The 23,809-nt window shown below is 39.6% G+C and overlaps 1 protein-coding gene and 1 long non-coding RNA gene across 3 annotated transcripts in view; one reads left to right on the top strand and one right to left on the bottom strand.

Annotated features, from left to right (window-relative positions):
* The window catches only part of MARCHF1 (membrane associated ring-CH-type finger 1), an 853,225-nt gene that overhangs the window by 36,932 nt on the left and 792,484 nt on the right, over positions 1–23,809 (bottom strand). For both annotated transcript variants that reach the window (XM_073805601.1, XM_019926385.3), the window contains one exon: positions 17,497–17,677. In XM_073805601.1, the coding sequence (XP_073661702.1) occupies positions 17,497–17,677 (181 nt within the window). The remainder of the gene's footprint in view (positions 1–17,496; positions 17,678–23,809) is intronic.
* On the top strand, positions 1,614–22,985 carry LOC109548527 (uncharacterized). Its single transcript, XR_002174613.3, has 4 exons — positions 1,614–8,091; positions 15,981–16,142; positions 16,816–16,975; positions 17,486–22,985. It is a non-coding gene; the product is annotated as an uncharacterized lncRNA (long non-coding RNA).

Here is a 23,809-nt window from a genome sequence, read left to right as displayed (position 1 = left end):
TTTCTGCCCCTAAACAAGTAAAAAGATTTCCGATCTCTTTTCTTTAGAGGCCAGGGATTTCAGAGTCCCAGGGGCTACCAGAAGTCAAAGGGGACAGAGAACAGGAAGGCCTCGGAGTCCCCCTTCTGTAACTTTCCTCACTAGTCTAGGCAGAGTATTTCAGCTTTTACCCCTTGTTATTCACTCTTTTCACTCTTAACATTTTAATTTTGGAATAATTTCAGATTTATAGAAAAGTTTCGAAGACAATAAAGGCTGTATGTACCCCTCACCCAATTTCCCCTAATGTGAGCACCTTACGTTACTGTCATACATTTGTCAGAGGAAGAAAACAGCACCAGTACATTAATATTAACTCAACTCCAGACTTGTTAGGGTTTCACAGGTTTCCCCACAAATTTTCTTTTAACTAGACACTGTTCCCTGAAGAAAGTGTGGAGACTACTTTTGGAGTTGTGAGCGACAATCTAGTGCCTAAGTGAGGCTTTCTCTCTGATGGCATCAGGATGTCTTAAGATCCAAGTTAGGAATAAATTCTGCTTACGTGACTCCATGCTACAGAAAGCATGGTCCTACACTGGCATTACCTGGGAGCTGATTAGTTATGCAGAATCTCATGCTCCACCAAAGCTTACTGAACAATCAAAACTTGATATATTTCTTGAGATTTCCATAAATCTATAGGCAAGTTCATTTTAAAGACCATCTAGAATTTCATCGTATGACCATCTCCTGCTCTGCCCTATTGCACCCTTCTCTACCCTTATCTAGAGGCAACCACTTAAATGTGGTAGATGCTACTTCTTCTCTTCTTCAAATTTAACATATTTTAAAAAATTTATTTTATTGATGTATAGTTGATTTACAATGTTGTGTTAATTTCTGCTGTACAGCAAAGTGATTCGGTTATACATATTCATTCTTTTCATATTCTTTTCCATTATGGTTTATCACAGGATATTGGATTAGTTCCCTGTGCTATACAATAGGACCTTGTTGTTTATCCATTCTATATATACCAGTTTGCATCTGCTGATCCCACACTCCCAATCCATCCCTCCCCTGCTCCCCCCCTTGGCAACCACAAGTCTGTTCTCTATGTCGCTGAGTCTGTTTCTGTTTCGTAGATAAGTTCATTTGTGTCATATGTTAGATTCCACATATAAATGACATCATATGATATTTGTCTTTCTCTGACTTCACTTAGTATGATAATCTCTAGGTCCATCCATGTTGCATTATTTCATTGTTTTTTTGGCTGAATAATATTCCATTATATATATATATATATATAATATATATACACATATATATATGTGTGTGTGTGTGTGTGTGTATGTGTATATATATATATATATATATATTCTTCCTCATCCATTCTTCTGTTGATGGACACTTAAGTTGTTCCTATGTCTTGGCTATTATGAACAATGCTGCTAGGAACATAGGGGTCCACGTATCTTTTTGAATGATGGTTTTCTCAGGGTATATGCCCAGTAGTGGGATCTCTGGGTCGCAGTTCTATTTTTAGTTTTTAAGGAACCTCCATACTGTTCTCCATAGTGGCTGTTATCAATTTACATTCCCACCAACAGTGCAGGAGGGTTCCCTTTTCTCCACACCCTCTCCAGCATTTGTTGTGTGTAGCTATTTTAACAATGGCCGTTCTGACTGCTGTGAGGTGCTATAGTAGGTGTTGCTTCTGATATTTACTTCCCTCATTTTCCGTAATATGCTTCTACTGTTATGACAACTCATTGATATTACACATCACCTGTTGACCTCTTATTATTGTTGTTGAGGATTTAATGCTCAGCCACAGCCCCGCCCACTCATATTCATCCTCCCAGGATAAGTGTAGGGCTAGTTTGATTACATCAATATAAGAAATTATAACTATATAAAATGGTATTCATTAAAGAAATCAAGTGTTACTTGAGAGCAGTGTTTTTCGAAGTGTCATCTGGGAATCCTTTCAAGAGATCAGTGTGGTCAAAACGATTTAATAATAATTCTCAAAGATTTTTGTATGGTGGGATTTTCCAGAAGCTACATGAAGTAGGGCACATTCAGCAGACTGAATACGGAAGCAGACACGAGATTTCAGCTGTCTTCCATTAGACCAGACATTAAAGAGATTAGGCATTAGAGAGATGAGCGAAGTGAGAAACAGTGCAGCTCTTCTCATTGAATACTTTTTGTTTTGGAAATATAATTTTTCATAAAAATATAGTACTTATCTTAACATGAAATGTTTCTTATTATTTTAAAATAATTTAATAAGTGCATATTTGAACGTTTCTCAGTCTCAGTTCCTAACCTGGTAAATACTGGTAGATATAACGCACATAAACCAAAGCTCTCTGGTGTCTTCCATAATTTGTAAAAGCGTCTTGAGACCAAAATGTTTGAGAATTGCTGCTCTAGAGAAATAATTCACTTTCTTAATAAATTTCTGTTGCATTTTAAAGATAATTCCCTTTTAATTATTTGCTTAAAATGTATCTACTTTAATTTTTTTCTATATCCTTCAATGCATCTATCCAAAGCCCCTTAATCTTACTTCTGAAGCAAGTCAGATATCCTACCAAACTGATTTTTCCACTGACCTCTGACCCTGAGGCTTCTATCCTATTCCCCATTCTGAACACGTCACTGTCTTGCTGCACGTATTTCTTTTCCTCCTCCGCACCCTCCCTGGGGGCAGTCCCTTTCTAATAGTTTAGAAATGCTGGGTGCCCAGACCTTGTTCTGAGAGCGTCTTTGCTCCTCCGCTGTGTTGCTTCCTGTGCTTTTCCAATCTTAACTTTTTTCCGTGTCAAGTCCCTTATTTTGCTTAAGGATTCCCTTGAAAAGTTTCCTAAGAGGCCATGGGATGTAAATTTTTAGAATCCTCGCATTGTCTGAAAATCTTTATTCTACTCTTACATTTTGTTGGTATATTTGCTAAGTATTAAAATTGTGGTTGAATATTCCTTTAGAATATGCCAGTACGTACTAAGCCACCTCTTTATCACCAAATTATGGTAATAATTATAACCATAATTCTGATTACAATGGAATTCATCAGAACCTTCTGAAAGCTTCCTGAATTTACTCTTCATTTTTATTTATTCTTGGTCTTCGGAGTTTCACAGTAGCAAACACTTTTCTAAGTATTTCTTCATTTGTGCTGGATAATCACGCTCTTCATTTTTCAGAAGCACTCTTGCATTATTTCTTTGATAATTTTCTCTGCCTTTTTGTCTATTCTATGCCTTAAAGAATTGTTTTACTCCTTTTATTCTTTTATTTTAGTTTTTGGAATATTTGTTCAACTTTCTTTTTCAAGTCTTTCATTGAATGCTTTTTATTAGCTACTTGACATCTAAGGGAAAAGTGTTTACTTTTTTTAATTGATGCATGCCTAAAACATAAATATACAATTTAACCAGTTAAGATTTCTTTGTCAAGTTCTGATAGTAATGCTATGTCAGCTTCCTGAGAAATGCTGGAAACGTCAGTCTTTCCCTCCCCGCTGGACGTGTTTAAATAACACTGGTGTTACGTAAGTTACAGGCCCTTACATCCTCCAATTTCCACAAACATCAAAATGTTGATAAATGCTGGCCCGTGAGGGGCAGGAATTCTTCAGTTGTCAAGACTTTGGTCGGACTGTTCTTTGAGCTAAACTCAAGGGGTAAGTTGGGAGGTTAATTTCTGCTCTTTCCTCAAAGTTACCTGACAACTCTGTGATTCAGAAATTTGGACGAGGAGATGCCCAAAGGGAGGACAGAAGATGTAGGCTGTGAGGAAAGGTGGGTGGTTATTTTTCTTACAGAAACAGATTAATCCCTGAGCTTGGTCTCTTTCAACCCAAGTCCACCCATTAAAGGTATCTGGAATGCTTGGTGACATCAGGGCTTGGACACAGACCTTCCTCAAGAACGGTGTGCCTAAGGCAGAAGGAGACCAGTGCCGGCCAGCCTTCCCCTGCCAGGGCACCCAGAGGAAGAGATACGTATCTAGGCTGTTGGGATCATCTTCCCCAGGTAAGGCAGTTGTACAAATTGGTCTACGAATGTCTCAGGGGACTGTGCCCAAGAAAGACCTGAGACTCCAGACATGTTTCTCGGGCATCATAATGCTAAGAATTCCACTATGAATGCCAAGAGGAGGCACCTCTGCTCAGGCTGACTCAGTGCCAGAGGCTCAGCTGCAGAAGCATTGGGACACCCAGGACAAATGTCTGCAGCAGTGGTGGGTACGGGGTCTCCCCTTCACTGAAATCGCATGGTTTGATGCTCCTGGCAAAGCCTGTTGCTGAGTTGTTGCACTGCTGTTTCTTCTACTTGGCACCCCGGTTCTTGAACCAAATCATTGGTACTAGCTCATCAAAGCTAGGGGTTGAAGTCAAGCACCCAATCTGTGTCTATGATCTTTTAGATTTCACCTTCCTACCCTCTCAGCTGTTCCAGGCTAGGCTTGTGTGGCTTCAGCGAGGGTGCCATGGCTTTGCTGATCCCTGGGAAATGCCACTGTCAATCAGGGGGCCACGCCCGAGTCACGCTGTAGTGTCTCCGTCTGCCCTGTGTCCTCTTACCTCTTTTATATTTTTGAATTCTAAATAGAATTACATTAAAAAAAGGAGGGGAGTTCTACTGCTTTAAACAGCTTTGGAAACCAGTTACAATTTCAAAAGACACTTCTTACTTAAAAATTCTAGGACCATAAACAAGGCTGAGAAGTTGAAATTAAAGTCACTTAAAATTTACATACACTAATAGTTAATATTTATTCTCATCATGTTCCAGATGCAGTGCTGAGTGCTTTTCATGTATTATCTCATTCAGACTGCCTAACAACCGTATCGGGTGGTACACACTTTTATTATCTCCATTTTACACATGAGGAAATACAGGCATGGAGAAATTGAGTAACTTGCCCAAAGCTCTAAAGCTACAATGACTGCTTTCAAGGTGCAAACACTGGCAGGCTGACTCCAGAGCTCAAGCCCTAATCATTACACAGTCAGGTAGAAAAAAATAAAAATAACCAGGCTATTGGGTTACTCTGTATCAGAAGTTTTTAAAAGAAATATTTCAATGCATCAATAAAAAGGATTAACAACTACGTCAGGTGTTCATATGCAAATGACTGCCCAGTACACTTAGCGGTCACCCTTCAGAAAGTAAACACGAAATAAATTTTGGTCAAATATGCCAGGCAAGGCTAATGATTTTCTTGAACATTTTTATGAACTCCTTAAGAGTTTTCAGTATGTTAATGATTTTCCTGCCTTCACCTTGCTTACATTATTAATTTGCTCAGCAAATTCTTTATAGATAAACTAAGTTGCAAACTTAAACCAGCATAACTCTTACGTGGATGACTAAACACCCCGAATCACTGAACAAATTAATCAATGCATGTACCCCTATAATCATCCAACACTTTAGAAATAGTTCTTTGAAGATGTGCATGCTACTCTCTTAATGGCCTTCCAGTGAATTCAATGCTAAATGCTGATTTAGTAAGAATGGAAAAGTGAATTTGCTAGAGCATCGATTGGGTGATGGGAAACTGGGGAAGATAATAACACCGCCACTTTGTGGGACTTTACTGCTGACAAAGGACTTGTACTTACATCACTTTATTCCTCAGTACAAACTGAAAAGTTGGCAAAGTAGATATCAATATTATTGCCACCCTTCCTCCTTCCTCCTTCAGTTTGATAGATCCCATCTCAGGTCACAGGATGCACCTACAGCCACAGGGTGGCTACACTGGGGGTTTGACTTTCGCTGTCCTGCACACTCAGCCCAGGTTCTTTTCACTGCATCATGCTCTACTCCGTTGGGGAGATATCTGCAAAGATAGATAGGCACTTCTACCCTGCAGAGGTCATAGACTCTTGGTCTGGGGGCTGAATCTAGCCTTCAGATCTGTTTTGCTTTGCCCGAATAAATCTTGAGTTTGATTAGTTACGGTTGTTTTTTAAAAATCAGAAGAGATTAAGCTAAATCTAGAATTGTGGCTTCATCTGGAAAAGCAGTTGATTTGGCAACAATCAACTACTGTTGATTTCTCTGTTTAGAGTAGGTGTGTCTATTTCAGAGTGCCACAGTCTCTTCTACTCCTTAGCACATGACCGGTATTGCCTTATTTGCCATTTATCCTCCTAAGAACAGGCTGCTTCATTCATTCATCTTACCTGCCTGGCTCCCAATAGAAAGTGAATGCTCTGTGGGACTGAGAAGCTTTCCACAGACATGGGGTAATTTTCCTCAGCCAACTTGGGCACGATTGTCTCTGTGTATCTTCCCAGCTTTGGTTCCTCACTCACTCAACAACCTTTTCATTTAATTTTCTTTATTAGTTCTAATGGAACAGAGAGGTAGTTGTGAAATTGAGGATTCAAAGAAGTCCCATAAACTTCCTTTTGATTATAATGTAATAGCTGGAATTTTATTAACCCTGCCCAAAGTTACTAAAAATATCTCTCATATAGTTTTTAAGTCTACTTCAAAATATTTTGACTAACTCATTTTCAAACTCTCAGCCTTCACCCCTACTTCACAAGAATGTGAATTAGGGGTGTGAATGAGATCAGAGGACTCTACTTGTTTATCACTATAATCTTACTACCAGGGACAGTGACTGGCACATAGTAGATGCTCAGTAAATGTTTGTTGACTGACTGAATGAAAGTGGGAGTAGTGAATCAGGACTGGGCATTCCTGGAACCCTCTCAGTGTGGTCCTTCAGACACAGTTGGCCCTTATCTATGGTGTGGTCTTATTTATGCAGAGAGTCTAGTAGGAGATTATCAGTCTCTTGGGAGATAACTCATTTCCTGGAGGCAGAAAAGATCTAGCTCAAAAATTTGTTAGCTTTGCTTATTGGTAGAAATACTTCATCAAAATATCAACTTTTGCAATAAACTGGCTCTACGTTTACAGAAACACTAGCCTTCAAGAAAACAGAATCTTTCTTAGATTCAACTAACCCTTCAGTCTACACTGGTTTTCTTGGTTGTGCAAAGAGAAGATGACTTTCAGCCCAGCCTGCCTCTTTTCTTAGGGCCAGGAGTCTTCCATGTAGTGGAAGCTTGCTGTCAAGAACCATTTGAATTTGCTTGACTTTTTTTTAGTTCTTAATGACCTGTTTACAACTTATAAGAAAGAAGAGTGTGGCCTGGACCCTCTAGCTTCCAGTCACCTCCCAGGACACCTCGGGTACTCAGCCACCCTATACACTCCCCTTTTCTCTCTCTGCTTCTTTCTTTCTCCTCTTCCCTCTCCCTTTCTTCTTCCCTGTCTTCCTTTAGTCATGCTTTTCACTGGCTTTCTTTTTAGAATGTGTAGAGAGTGTGTCTTGTTTTACCCACCATGATCTGCTCTAAAGGGTAACGAGATTGAGAAAGCATACACGTTACTTCTTCAGGACTTGAACTTGGACTCTGTTACTCAGCATCCTGTCCTGTAGAACCTGAGCTACTGTGGGTGTGAAGTTTTTCTTCTGAACATTTAAAATTCATTTAATGCGAGGTCCCTTCCTCCCTCCCTCCCCCCTTCCCTCCCTCCCTCCCTCCCTCCCTCCCTCCCTCCTTCCTTCCTCTCTCTCTTTCAGATTCCTCACTTTGCTTTTTTGTGAAATCACAGAATTTTATGTTGGAAAAAACTTAAAAGATAATCTTGTCCAGACTCTTTGTTTTACAGATGAAGAAACTGAGGCAAAGGTCAGAGGGATTAAGCTTCAGAACCAGAATTAAAATCTGATCTTCTGGGACTTCCCTGGTGGTTCAGTGGTAAAGAATCCACCTTATGATGCAGGGGATACCCGTTCGATCCCTGGTCAGGGAACTAAAAGATCCCGCATGCCGTGGGGCAACTAAGCCCCATGTGCCACAACTACTGAGCTCCCGCACCTGAATTAGAGCCCACATGCCACAAACTACAGAGCCCACACGCCCTGGAGTCTGCGCGCCGCAACTAGAGAAGAGAAAACCCATGCTCCACAACTACAGAGAAGCCCGCACACCACAACGAAGAGCCCCATGAGCCACAACTAAGACCCAACGCAGCCAAAAATAAATAAAATAGATAAGTGGTAAGTAAGTCTTAAAAAGAAGAATCACATATTTCAAAAAATCTGATCTTCTGACGTGTAGCTCTTTCCTTTACTATTTGAATGGATTATTTGTCTTTTTAAATTTACTGTAACTCCTCTCTGTATATTTCAGTTAAAAGAGGATTTAAACGTATGACTCATTCCTGACTGCAGGGGTCTCTGTGTTTTGGGAATGGAGTGTGAGGTCCCCTGGAGGAAGATCTCTATGATGGAAGCGCTGTTGTCTTCCAGGTCTTCCCTCTCCCCTTTGCTTCAGGTCTCCGTGTGGAGGGACCTCCCTTAGGGGAGAATAGCTTGTCTCTCAGAGAGAACGGGAAAGAGAATGGGGTATGGATTGCCCAACCTCTCTGCCTCCTGACCCACTCTCCCCACTTTTTATAATGTTCAACGCCATACATTTCACAGGGGCAGGTCCTGCCATATCTGGCTGGGGTAAATCAGCCTAATTTGGGGCAAAGCGTTCATATGCAGGGTGACAGCACTGGTATGATGAGGCTGTGGTGTATCTATGTGGGAAGCAAGAATCAGGAGCCACTTGATGGTACCAGGGAGAGAAGAGTAGAAAATTGGAAGGAAACTGGCTTGTGAAGGATTGGTCCTCTTTTAGAGTGAAATCTTCCAGCCACTGACCTCATGATAACGTTCATAGCATCACACACGCATGTTGATGGACTAGGTGGGGCTCGACACCATCCTCCCAGATAGATCATATCAAAGTCTCCCTCATTTCTCTCTTACTTGTCAATCCAATAGAAAAGGAATTTGACTTGGTTTAAATAGTTTTTCAAACTATTTTCAAAATAGGCCATGTTGATATTTTCAAAAGGCCATGTTGATTCCCAGTGCCTTATGTTTCAAAATATTAAACCAAAAAATTAGGGAAAATTTTTTCTTATGTTTTATGCCAAGATTTGAGCAATGAATTAAGAAAAAAATCCCAGCCAAGAGAGAAAAATGTTTAGTTGGAGGAAAATTTAAATATGAAAGTAATTTGATGATCATTCCACCATCTTAAGAAAAATGAAAGTGAAAGATAAATTTACCTCTTTCTATGCTAACACATATATATGGAATCTAAAAAAAAAAAATGGTTCTGATGAACCTAAGGGCAGGACAGGAATAAAGACAGACGCAGACGTAAAGAATGGACTTGAGGACACAGGGAGGGAGAAGGGTAAGCTGGGACGAAATGAGAGAGTGGCATGGACATATACACACTACCAAATGTAAAATAGATAGCTAGTGGGAAGCAACTGCATAGCACAGGGAGATCAGCTCGGTGCTTTGTGACCACCTAGAGGGGTGGGATAGGGAGGGTGGGAGGGAGGGAGACGCAAGAGGGAGGGGATATGGGGATATATGTATAGCTGATTCACTTTGTTAAACAACACAAACTAACACAACAATGTAAAGCAATTATACTCCAATACAGATGTTAACACAATATATACATACCTCTTTCCCATAAAAAACCCTCAGTCATAAGATGATGCTTTGGGGAAAGCTTTACTTGTAACTCTGTGTGTGTGTGTGTGTGTGTGTGTGTGCGCGCGTGCGTGTGCGTGTGCGCGCGCGCGCATGCACGCACAGATGTGCATCTGCTTTTGCACATTCTAATTTGATGCTTTTATGCTGTCCATATGGATCACTGCAACACTGATTCCATCATTTTAACCACAGTTTACGTTTCAAGTATCAAAATACACAGTATATAAAAGAAGTTCCATTCTGTGTGTCCCTTATCCTTGGCAAAAGGAAAATAGATCCTCCCAAGCAGGGCACTGTGTCCAGTTAAAGACTTCAGTAAAGAATATAATGTAAGTTAAGTGTTTCTTTTCATATCTAGAATACTAACACCAGGTAACGTTCTAACCAACCCGGTGAAGTTATATTCTTCAAGGGATAATGTTCAAAGAGAGAAACTGAACTAAATTAGTATACAATTGGGACTTCTAATAAGGAAGTCCTGAAGAGAAATGTTCCAGCCAACAATGATCATTCAGGAATAGTTTACTTCTGTCTCCTTTGGGAGACCTAGCAAATCCTGCTGTTTTCCCAGATGTCCAACTGGTAGCTAATACCTTCTTGATTACCCCAGGTTATGGGAAGCATGGAGAACAAAAGAGAAGAGACACTTTGCTATGTGTCTACAGTTACTGCAAAAAAAAAAACCCTCTTGATATGATGGTCTCACAATAAAGACCAAATATACGGTGGCTTGCTCTCTCTCTGAACGACCGTTCCCATTCCCACAGAAAATTCTTGATTCCCACACCACTACCCACCAACTACCATGCTTTTCAAATTTATTACACCTTATTGTAAGTTATTCAGCCTTTTCCATCCTTCTTGCAGGGGACTCTAGGCCCTCTGAGAGCAGGGGTTTTCTATCTGGTTCTCTACTGAGCACCACTGAGACGTGGTAGATCCTACCGGGAGTTGAGTGAATGAGTGAACTGGGCCCATTGGCACCTTTTCAGGACAACCATTCAGAACACAGCTGGCTGCGGCGCTGGGGTCCACTCTGCCTAGGGGGAGGCCTATTTATGGATGCAAGCTTCACAAAAGAAGAAGATCTGCTCCCCAGAGAAGAATATTTCTATTTTGAACCAATTATTCTATATTATTGAGCCCAGTTGACTACATAGTTGTTTTTCTGTTTTTGAAATTTTACAGACTAATTGACCTACGAGTGTTTCCTCAAAAGACAAAAGGATGAGGCCGTGTGATAATTCCCAGGTACCTATTAGAAAAATATGCGAGATGCTTGTATTTTCCATCTCATGATTATCTGACACAGACATGTTGGGACTGTTACCTACTCACCCTGGAATATTATTTTAATCGAAGTATCAACTGTAGTTCAATCGAGAGCATAAAACAAGTAACAGCAACAAAAACCAAGAAAAATGTTTTAGTACAGAAGATAATGCTCCCATTGAATTGAACTCCTTCTCTTTTCATGATCTTCTTTTTGTTATCTGCTGGTTTCCTCACTCTCTCCCTTCCCACAGCAAGCAGTTAAGAGCCTGCTGGCCCCTCCTTCTCACAGAATAAAGCCCCTGGAAGGTAAGGGAAGTGCTAGGCTGGAGACAACGCCACCACTGGACAGTGAGAAATCTGTGTGGAAAACTTCCCGGATCATTTGGAGACTATGAGTTTGAAAACAGAATCACTTCCTAAGAGTATTCTAAATCACTGAGGGCTCATATAATAATGAAACTGAAACTCAGCAAGAAGATGGTTAAATGAGCATGCACTGCAAATTATGAGTACGGATGTTCTGCAAGAGTATAAAGGAAGCTTTGTCTGGCCCTGTACTAGGGCAGAGATTTTCATTGCTTCCAGGCTTACATGTCTGTGAAGAAATGAAACAGCAAACCTGCTCCCAAGAACTGGGCTCTGAGTATAAGCGAACAGCCTGGAGACATCAAAAGTTCACTTGCGGAGGGCTTTCTTATCATGTAATCCCAAGTAATTTGAGTCAAACTGAGAATTAAGAAGGATGCTATGGAGAACTCCAAGAACACTAGACCGGTGTCAGCATGACACGCCTGCTAAAACCCTTGCCAATGATCAAAGAGAATCACGCAGAAGTTCATCTAGAACTGACTTCAGCCCTTTATAGACCCAAGTCTATAATTTTGATTTTGTTGTTTTTGTTGTTTAAAGCGAAAAGGCAGTAGCAATGTAGTATGTTGAATAAGGGCTACTGGAGGAGGAGAGGAGTGAAGCACATGCTCTGAGAGCAGGAAGAAAGAGAAACTACAGATAGAAGGGCTTTCAAAGCACAGTAGGCTGGCAAATGGGAGTGAAGATAAACGGCCGAGGCTGCTGATGTTTTCAGCCTGCAAAATAACTGATGTTTATATAATGATGTAACTGAGTATTAGGAAAATATATTGGGTGAAACAAGCATGTTTAAAAAAGAAGGTTTTACAAGCTATGGTTACCAAAGAGGAAAGGGGGAGGGACGGATTAGGAGTTTGGGATTAACAGATACACACTACTGTATATAAAATAGATAATCAACAAGGACCTACTGGATAGCACAGGGAATTATGCTCAGTATTTTATTATAGCCTAAAAGGGAAAAGAATCTGAAAAAGTTATATATATATACATAACTGAATCACTTTGCTGTGCACCTGAAACTAACACATTGTAAATCAACTATACTTCAATAAAAAAAAATTTAAAAAGGTTTTAGCAACCATTTTACTTTAGAAAGTTTTAATTTGAAAGATTTCCACTAGATAGTTTAAGTGAAAACTGAAGCTTTGATGCTTAAAGGGCAAGGTTCCCAGTGCTTATGGCAGTGAGATGCCATGCAGCCAGCACATGCTATGGAATCAGGAATCTCGGGGTGTGAGACAGCAAGTGGCTCATTTGCTCATCTGTAAAATGGGCTTCACGTGCCTACACACAATGGCGCTGTAATGAGATGAAATTAATTGAGAAATACATTCCAAATGCCTGGCACAGAGCAGAAAATTCAGTCTGTGGTGGTTGCATTAGTGAAATTGCAAATCACCCATAATGCTAAGTAAAGGATGCATTTTGAATTTCCTTTCTGTATTATTATGTATGATTATTCAATAGGGTGCTAGAAGCTGCTGGCTAGGAATCTGACTGCACCCTGCCTGGTCCAATGTTAAGGCTACGAACTGCAAGAGTTCCAGCTCAGCAGAGAATCAGTAACACCCTTCGGGTGGTTCACCTGCTATGCTAACTTGCATTGGCTCTTGGCTATTCTGAAAGATGGATGCTACCTCAAATTAAGGAAAGGGAAAAAATAACACAGTAGTTGTTAAATACAGTTCTTTATTTTCTGAAAATAGGTATTTCAACTAAAGCATTGTAAGTCACTATGGTGGAAATGTAGAAATATAAAAATGCTGTATTGCACAGGGAACTATATTCAATATCCTGTGATAAACCATAATGGAAAAGAATATGAATAAAAATGTATATATATGTATAGCTGAATTACTTTGCTGAACAGCAAAAATTAACGCAACATGGTAAATCAACTATCCTCCAATAAAATAAATTTAGAAATATCGAAATGATTATTCCTTTTTATTTAGCATAATAAGTTCTACAGAACTTACATTTATGAACTTACCAATCTTCAACTGTTTTTGATCTATAAAAATGACAAGTGCATATGGTTTGACCTAACTGCTACTAAAGCAAACATAATTGAATTGATTCACTGCCTCATTTTATTTGCAGAAATGAGACAAGGAACTGATGCATGGATTTGCATATTTTGTATTATCTATTTTCAAATAGTTTGTGAATGGAAAACCATATAGAGAACTCTTTTAGGGAAGGACACACAGTGTCAGGAGTATTCTCTGTCCTCATTAAGCTTAGCTTTCTGTCCAGCAGCTGGCTTCTGCCATTCAGGAGTGAGATTCAGATCTGCCCCATGCAGTTCTTCAGCTTCAGAACAGATTAGTTTCCTTGTCCTGAGACTGCATGCAGTTGCAGACAGCACTTAGTCGTTGCTGCGCTTTCTGTATTTTTGACTTTTCTGGGCCCTGAGAATTATTTCTGATTCTTGGTAACTCAGTAGATTAATGAGACTTCTATTGAGTGTTATAAAAGTAGCTGAGCCACTGACTTAAAGGTGATGAAAACTGCTTTTTCTCAAATAAGGCCTTGCTTTTATTTAGGCTTTAAAGATTTTCTTCTGGAAACATTAGGATACCTTGATGAATTCACTAACTTAGATTTTAGTGTAGTAACAGTAGCAATTAATGAAGTAAGCTTTCACTGATATCTTTAGAGGCTATTAAGCCCCAAGGTTTGTCAGACTATGAAGATTTGTACCTTTCTACTTCAAGAAACCATTTCATCTCCACAGAATCTCCTGCCTTCATTGGCTAATGATAGAAATTCAGAATCATTAGCTAAATTAATTGTTTCATGTGGTTGGTCTTTAGAATGTTATAAACTGTAATAGAATTACTGAGTTGAGAGCAATTAATTAGATGTACTTTGAATATATTCTAATTAAATGCTATACCTGTCATTCTTAATGACCACTTGAAAACTACCAAAAGAAAACTGTTGATGAATCTCAGTGCCATGAAAATAAACCATCCAGAACCGTTATGCCTCATGTCTGTATAGTTCACATCACTTCAAAATCTGAAAAGTCATTTCAGATACTGCCATTGAAGTATTACCACAGGGCCCCATAATTTTAAGGGAGAAAGTGAAAGTGTGGAATCCTTTTTTTAGGTTTTTAAAGCCCATAAATCATAGAGGTAGGAATAGCATGTATATTTCTTATGTCTAGGACTGTGTTAGACCATGTTAGACCAGGAGCTGAAAATTCAGATCTGTATACCAGAGCCACAGAGAGATCTGATGCTCAGAGATCACTGAGATCTCATGCTCAAATGAGAGGAGATGTCTCAGGATCAGAAAGGAGGAGGACTGAGAAATGCAGGGCCCTTGAGGGCAAACAGCTTTACAAAGGGGCCAGCCTCCCGCTAGCTACACTGGTTGTTGTCTTACGGATATGTGGTTCCTGTCAAGCCAGATACAGTGGTTTTCAAACAAATACAGATGTGTGGGATTTTACATGAAATTATCACAGATTCAAATTTTCAGCCCTGTGGGTCAAGTAAAACACATCTGTGGGCTGTTGGCAAGCAGCCTCTGGATTAGATTCTGACATCCTCTGTAGGTATATATGCTATTAAAAATGAAGGATGTTGGGCTTCCCTGGTGGCGCAGTGGTTGAGAGTCCGCCTGCCGATGCAGGGGACGCCCCGGTCCGGGAAGATCCCACATGCTGCAGAGCGGCTGGGCCCGTGAGCCATGGCCACTGAGCCTGCGCATCTGGAGCCTGTGCTCCGCAACGGGAGAGGCCACAACAGTGAGAGGCCCGCGGAACCCCCCCACAAAAAAAAAAAAAAAAAAAATGAAGGATGTTGACATGCTGCCCGCCCTTCATCAGTACTTACGACCAATCAAAGGAAACGTCTGTGAAAAGAAACTAGGGTATTTCATTAATCAACAGATAGGATGTGCCCACTAGGTTGCTGCAATATATATATTTTTAAATTTTTATTGGAGTATAGTTGCTTTACAATGTTGTGTTAGTTTCTGCTGTGCAGCAAAGTGAATTGGTTATACGTATACATATATCCACTCTTTTTTTTTCATTCCCATTTAGGTCATGACAGAGGACTGAGTAGAGTTCCCTGTGCTATACAGTAGGTTCTCATTGGTTATCTATTTTATACATAGTTGTGTATATGTGTCAATCACAATCTCCCAGTTCATCCCACCCCCCCTTCCCCCTTTGGTATCCCTAAGTTTGTTCTCTACGTCTGTGTCTCTATTTCTGCTTTGCAAATAAGTTCATCTGTGCCATTTTTCTAGATTCCACATATAAGCAATATTATACGATATTCGTTTTTATCTTTTTGACTTACTTCACTCTGTATGACAGTCTCTAGGTCTATCCACGTCTCTGCAAATGGCACAATTTTGTTCCTTTTTATGGCTGAGTTTAAGATTAAAAAGATAGATGTATTCGTAGTCTTTCTCTGGTTTGTAAACAGGTTGGTTGAGGAAAAAAAAGATCTTTTGAAAGGATTGTTAACTTATTGGGAATGGAATACTAAGAAAGGATCAAAGCTGTATGTCAGGGGTGATTCTAGAAAAGCTGAAGGTAGAAGACTTTCCAAGGTCCATACAACATCATGTACTGTTTATGATACAAAAATGGGGGAGGGGCACACAGTATGAAGAAGAGAAAATTAGAATATTTTATTATCCTAGATTGTTGTTCTCATATTGAAATACTATGTTTGAAAAGTTGAAATGAAAATTTTATACAGATGTAGGTTGAAAAAAATGGAGAACTGTACAGATGTTATGAAACAATTGGTACTTCCCTGAGGGGTAAGAAGAGAAATTTACAGAATCACAGAGCACAGTGTGTCATGTAGCGGCTCCAGAGCACACAGCATCCTTCAGCGGATAAAGCAAAGGGCAAGGAGGTAGGGTCCGTTTCTATTTCTGGCATCTATTGCTTTGGGACTTGGAGGATCAGAGTGTCACCTTTTGGCACTCAGGTCACCCCACATGTTAAAAAAATCCATAACTCAAAGGTGTTTTATGCACCAGTTTTGACATCTATAAACCACTGGCAGATTTTAAAAATCAAGGCTATCACAAAAGCAGGGACTGTTGTTCTCCCTCTCTGTAATTTACAGAATTCATGAAGACTTGCAATGGTCAGCCACCAATCAGATGTCTATTGGAATATTCTTGTTTGCTTTACATTTCTGCTCACCCTGGAACCCATCACCTTAATTCATTTTTTCTTTGCATGAAATTTAAATAAAAAAGCAGCTCTAGGCAGATTCATTATTTAAGTTGCCGTTTCCATACTCTCCTTTGGAAATTGAGGCATCCGTATACGTAAGGCTTCAGTTAGGCTAAAAGATAAGTTAACATGCTAAAATCCAGGGTCCCAGCTATCATGCATGAAGTATATAAAGTTCATTGTCTTTGTTTGCATCCTTTACAAGCTATCCTCGGCCAGCATTGATTTAGATGCTAACTTTATATTCAACTCAATTCTTACCTTCATTCTTTAGAAAAATATAACACATATGAGAAATTTGAAGATTAAATTTATAGATAAAAATACTTACCTCTCTCTTGCAGCTTGATGCACAATATGGAAAAATAATACATGAAAAAATAAAAATAATACATAAACTATCAAACCAAATCCCCAGATAAAGGCAAACACAAAAAAGAGTCCACGCCTTGTAGAAGACATCATTCTCTTCCATTACCTAATGCCTGGCTTTCAAGAAATTAGGTGAGTTCATATTGTTTAATCTATGGGATCTATTATCTAACCTTCTCGGGAAGTGACTTCAGTAAGTATCAATGCAATGTTCTCACAGTTCTCATCAATTCAATTACCTTGACCCACAGGTATATTTTGCGCACACACACACACACATATGCACACATGCACACACTTACATACACACGCACACACACATGCAAATGCTTTTCTTTGGCTTTGAAGAGTGAAACAAAAACCACAGGTCCTAGACCCTAAAACAGAAGTAGGGAGGATAATCTGTAAACACTTGGCTGCATTTTACATATTGAGCCCAACCCAAGATGTGTATTCTTAGCGGATACTAGCATGTTAGCAAAATCTTATTGCGGAAAAGAAATGGGTTTTTAATATGTGTGTGTAACTGAATCACTTTGCTGTACACCTGAAACTAACACAACATTGTACATTTTTACTGAAGTCAACTATACTTCAATTAACAAAATGCCTGCTTTGTCGGCTCTCTCACACCCGTCCCAGCGACACCCTACCTTGCGGAGGGGCTTGAGCTTGGTCTCCATGATGAAGTCGTACTTGCACAGCTCACAGCAGCGCGTGTCGGAGCTTTTGATCCACTGGTGGAGGCAGGCCTGGTGCACGAAGCGCAGGGTGCCCGTGCAGCGGCAGGGCGTGATGAGCGGACTCCCCTCATCCCCTTCGCAGTGACAGATCCTGGGGAGGATACAGCAGCCGGGTGAGATCTCTCCCTCGGGGAGCACACGGCATCCTCCTCCCACACATCCCAGGCTGTATTAGAAACTGCAACCTCACATTCAGACCCATGGACGTCACACTTCGGCTTAATGCTAGAGCTGAATCTATGGCCAATACTAATTTCCTTTCCCTTGCATAGTCGTTGCTGGACTCTTAAGTCATGTTCAAAGGCATTAGACACCAATACATCAAAAATGTGCGATCATTCCTACACGGAAGTCAATTTTAACAGCATAGCTATTGAGCTATGTCCCCACCTTCATCTATTAAAAGTCAATATCCATAGGCACAAGCTTGCTTTCATATACAAAAGTTACGACTTAGTATTCTAAGGAGTGCTGGAACCTGGTAACTTCAATGTTTTACTTTGATGGTAGTTTTATGGGGTGTATACTTTACTACATATGGTATCTTACCAATGTGGAAGAATTCTGAAACATTTTAACATGCTACTATGGAATAAAGTGAATATAGAAAGTCTCAACTAGGAAATATTATGAAGATTTTCCTAGGAAGATGCACACATATTTGGTCAAAACAAAAGGCCTAAACTGTCAATAATCATCGTCACAAAAGTTACTGGTTACAGAAAGTTCAAGTACAGTAAATCCTACTGTTTTAAAATGTTAATTACTACATCTTCCAAGGAACTCCTAGTTCAAGTAGTTTACTGAATTACTATGACTTCTAGTGTCACAGATTCATAGTCTATGAAATCTTCATTATTCTTTCCTTCAAATTAAAAAAAATAATTTGTTTTCCTCACTGGATAAGTTTTTATACCACCAGGTCACGAATTCAAACCTTAGAACTTCAATAATTCTTATTATATAACCAGCTGTTAGAAGTTGTTACTAAATTTAATTAGAAATATTGCTTGAACTCTGTTAGAAATATGAATGGAATGTTCCCAAAACACCTGTATATTAATTTTTTGGAGCAGAATCACAGTGGTAGGCTGGAAGAATGTTTGAATTGCTGCTACTTTCCTTTCATACCTCTTCTCCGGAAGCATGTTTTAAAGAGTGGATTTTAAAATATATTTATCTAGCTCAGCTGTCTCCCCAGGGGAAATGTGATGGTTGGTCAGATTGTTACTGCAATGAGATACAGGAATTGAAACCCAACCCTCCCCTAACCTCAAAATAAGAAGTATGACACAGTACACTAGTATTCTTGGATCTCTTTTTCTTAAGTAAACCCAAATCACTCTTTGGGTGGAGTGACAGGATGAGAACACAGGAAAGTTCAAAATCAGCATCTGCCTTTCCCTGGACAGAGTTAGGAGGTATCAGTGTTGGATGTTGCAGCCCATGTCAAAGGCTGGCGTGGTGGGGAAAAACTAAAACTCATCTCAGAGCCTATTCTTTAATATGAAAGCCCGAGATATGTCCTCTCTCCAAACGTGTAGGTCCTAGGATCAGGGCTTAAGTATACTTTATAGCATACCTGTTGCCGACAGACTGTTGGTCAGTGGATGCTTGTTGACTAAAGGAATTGTTCAGTCAACAAACTGTGACTTATTATAAAAGCAACCAGTGAAAGCATATCTGGGTTTCTATAGCACATCATTTAATTGTAATATTTATTTTTTTGAGTCACTGAAACCTAACGCATTATATACATCACGAGCGGCTGAGATTTCTGAAGTCCTTTGAACCTCTTCTCTACCTGTTCCCACACAAAGATACTCCCTTAGGTCAGGGGCCAGCACACCGTGACCTGTTTCTTCCTGCTGCATGTTTCGGTAAAGTTTTATTGGAACACACCCACACACGTTTGTTTATGTATTATTTAGAGCTGTGTTTCACTATAACTGTAGACCTAAGAGTTGATGCAGAGGCCATGTGGCCACAAAAACTATCATCTTTACTACCTGGCCCTTTACAGAAAACTCATGTCTTAAACATGGTGATCCTGAGTTAAAGACAATGTCTGACTATTATCAACAATGATGAAAACAAGGTTCAGAAAATAAATCACCCCAAATTCTGCAAGTAACAAAAGCTGAAGTAAAGGTTCCAGAGAGAAGCACACAATAAAGACGAAAGTCCCTCCTGACCCACCACTGAAGCCCGCTGGTCCACAGCAGTCTGCAGGGACAGGGGGTAAAGTTTCTTGTTTGAAAAAGAAAAATTTGCAGTTAGTGCCATCTCATAATTCGTCACCACAAAGGGGGTCAAGTGTTGCCCAGCTGCCAAGATGATTCTGAGGCTCTGAGTTTTTACTAACTTGAAGAAGTAATTCATCATAAGTAGATGTAAACAGGGACCGCGCTGATGACTGAGTTCAGACTGACCACAACAGTTCTCTGCTTGTAGTCAAGACTTCTTAAATCTTACAGATTCTTTTTAAAGAACTTCTGAAACTGTCACCCGAAGCATCACTGGCAATATCACTTTTTCATAAAGTTAAGATTATTTCCCATAGGAAAAATCAAAAGCTTGGTTCATTTCCATTTCACAAGATTTCTTTTTATGTGATTTTAGCATTTTGAATTTTTTCTAAATTATCCAACTCAGGTTGGCTCCTAAAGAGTCTTTTTCAAACTATGCTGATATTGTTCTAAATGAATTTAAAAGCTAAATATCAACTTCAAATATCTGCTAGAAATGAAAATAAAGTGACAGAGCCATTACAGGAAGCATTAAACAATTCTTAAATTGATATACTTCACACAAACCATAATTGCTAAATTATAAATGAAAGCATAGTAATAAAAATATAAACATGCTTTTTTCCAATAGAATAACTGTGTAGAGAAAGCGATTTCAATAATAAAATAAAAATGCACTGTAAAATAATCATAATTTTGATGCATTTTTACCTTATGGGAAATCGAGACTCGGGAATTAAGTGATTTTTTAAAATCACTGATGGTCTACATTGGTGTCTGTCACCTAGCGGCAGGAACAAGCTGAATTCACAGATATTACTGGCATTTTAGTATCTTAACTGGCTGCTTACAGTCCAACCACCATGTGTTAGGTTTTCACCATTTATGACGTGAATAAACATCTACTTCCATATAATTTCTAGTTTTCTGTAAAGAGTGGACCACAAAATGCTATTGAGCAAATTAAATTTTAGAAAATGTGTGTGTGTGCGTGTGTTTGCAGCTTCAAGTCCCCCCCTTAATGTTTGAGTTTTAAGAAAAGTTGGCTTTTTTTTTTTCAGTCATATAGATCTGAAAACGACCTCCACTGCCAGCCCAGACCCCATCCCTTGCCAAGGCTTCTTGGCTCAGGTAGAATAGTATTTTTTGTTATGCCTAAGTTTTTTAAAAAAATAATTCATCACTTAAAAAAATCTTTGTGAGGGCTGTAGTGATTATGTAACTTTAGAATTATTTTCATTCATTCATTCATTACTTAATTCATTCACATTTTCTTAGTTCTTGCTACATGCAAGGAAAATCAGACACTAGCATCTGCACGGAGGGTGACTTGAGAGGAAGAGAAGAGAACCTGAAGGCGGGGACACCATTTGGGCAACGATTACAAATATCTAGGTATTAAGAATCTGTAACAATGTGGTAACACTTGGGAGGAGATGGGAGACAGCCTGCAGAGAGTGTCAGGATCCCCGAGGGCCTTGCTTGGTTTCCATGACTACTAGCTTTGGCATCGAAGCACATCTACAACATGGGACTCTTCAAGGCAGTCATCCCTGTAACCTTCAGACAGCATTGCAACTCCTTTCCCATATTCCATGCCATTTTTTCCCCTTTCTCTATCCCCTCATTTCCCTACCTACATTTTCTTCCATCCTCCTCTCTAACTAAATAAGCTTTAAACACAGTACTAATGGACACTGCTATGTTTGTAATGGTTTAATTTAGACGTTAATCTTTACTCAAAACCAGTCATCATGCTTCAGAGTTTGGTGCCCATTCTTCCCCTTTCAAAGAACCAGTTTGGTTTTATTGATATTTTTCTATTTTTTTAACCTTTATTTTATTTATTTCCTCTCTGATCTTTATTATGTCCTACCTTCTGCTGACTTTAGGGTTTTTTTGTTCTTTTTCTAATTATTTTAGGTGGTAGGTTAGGTTATTTGAGATTTATCTTGTTTTTTGAAGAAGGCCTGTATTGCTATGAACTTCCCTCTAAGAACTGCTTTTGCTGCATCCCATAGATTTTGTATGGTTGTGTTTTGATGTCCATTCTTAGAATTCACTTTCTTAAGCTAAAAAATGATTAGAACACATGTTGGGCAGAAGCCATGTTGAAAGGTAGTAAGCAGTTACAAGAAATTAGTGCTCAAGTAAACAAGTGAGGAGATATAACCACTCTTTTTGAGAAGTATAGCACAGCAATGAAAGGATGGTGGACTAGAGAAAATTTTAGTTTTCACTTTCATTTCATTTTTTTTAACAATAAAAGCTGACTGTGTTCATAAGCAGAAGTGAAGGTGCCACAGAGAGGGAGACACTTACAGAAATAATCAGGCAAGAGAATGACCCATTGTTAAATGAAGTTTCTTGAGAAGTCAGGAGAGTGTGGGGAAAGAAAAAATGGTAGAGGAATATCTTTGGACAAGTGCAAGGGTATCCAGGAGGGAAACAGACACCATTTCCCGTGAGCAAGAGGCAGAGGAGAAACAGCAGGTGAAGATGGAAAGGAGGTGGGGGCAGGGAAGGTTCAGCCCCTGGGCCTAGGGGGGTCTTACTATCTTCCCCGATATAACAGACAACAGGTAACTAAAGGGAAGGCAGGAAGGCACGGGGTTACGGTCTCACAGAGGCTGTAAATAATTAAAGAAAGCCACTGGGAGAATAAGATGGAAAATTAACCAAGCATGTATATCAGAATCATGGAGCAGCCATGAGGTCCTCGGTGAGATGAGACAGCATGGATTTATGGTGGACGTTCTGGGACTCAGTTTGCTGAGCAGTCAGAGAGGTCCTACAAAGGGTAGCACAACCTCTCCGTGCCGAGATCACTAGGTCAGGCTGGAGAAGGATGAGGAGTGAAGGATTCTGGTGCATCAGAGAAGACGGTGTGAAGATAGTTGTCATAAAGTCTAGATGAACTGAGCAGGGAAGCTAGTGAAACCACCTCATGGCCATTGTATTATGAGAAAAGGATGGGTTTGAGAGACCAGAAGACACAGCGATGCAGAAGAACAGATGCTGAAAATAGGAGGAAATGGGACAAAGATTGCCCCTGTGTACAATATGCATTCATCTCCCTCATGGATGAATTTGTATCCCTTCTGTTGTATTTTTTCCATTGTCACAGAAAAAATAAAAAATATAGACTTATTTGGTGCTTGAGGTTCACAAGCAAATCTAATCCTGACTCACATCCTTGTTTTCCCCTCCAGTAAACTGGTGAAGTTCTCTGTTTACTCATGTGCAAAATGAGGTCAAAAATAACTCTTAGGGTATCATGAGAATTAAATAAAAGAGTACATGTCTGGCATATAGCAGGCAATCTAATACTTGTTAATTTTATTATGGCTAATTTGTTAATTCTGTCATGGGATCATGGGATTAATACTATTGCTACTACTATTATTAATGTGGTTTTTCTATGTTACTGCTGCCAATGCACTGGGACTAACAGCTTTTAGCAGCTAGTTTGTGAAGTCAGTTAAAGCAAGTGCTTGTAAGGCCAAGGTCATGAATTCTGACAGCATCCAGGTGAGTTAGTTATGACACCTTTGAATCCCCAGGTTAGTCGAGTCACAAACATGTCTCAAAGAAATCCTGGCATGGGAGTGTGTTTAGAGTAAACCTGGGATGGGATTCAGCTTCACTCTTCTGTATGTTGGGTGCTCTCAGACAAGTTTTCAGACAGTTGAGAGGCCCGTGTACCACAAAAAAAACCAAAAAAACAACAACAACAAAAAAAGAAGAGCATGCAGGATGATTGTAGGGACTGAAATAGTGACTACTTATGGAGGACCAGCCCAAAATGTCGGTATTCTGGAACCTGGAAAGATGAGAGATGATGGGGGAGATGATCCTATGATAAGACATAACAGGTGCGTTACCATGTGGAGAATAGTATACAATTCAGCATGTCTAAATTCATGGGTAAAACTCGTCTACCATAATTTAATATTGTAGGGTACAAAGCTTAC

This window comes from Tursiops truncatus, chromosome 5 (assembly GCF_011762595.2).
Source record: "Tursiops truncatus isolate mTurTru1 chromosome 5, mTurTru1.mat.Y, whole genome shotgun sequence".
NCBI classification, from domain to species: domain Eukaryota; kingdom Metazoa; phylum Chordata; class Mammalia; order Artiodactyla; family Delphinidae; genus Tursiops; species Tursiops truncatus.
The sequence above is the reverse complement of the archived record's forward strand: the minus strand, read 5'-3'. Positions and strand labels throughout refer to the sequence as shown.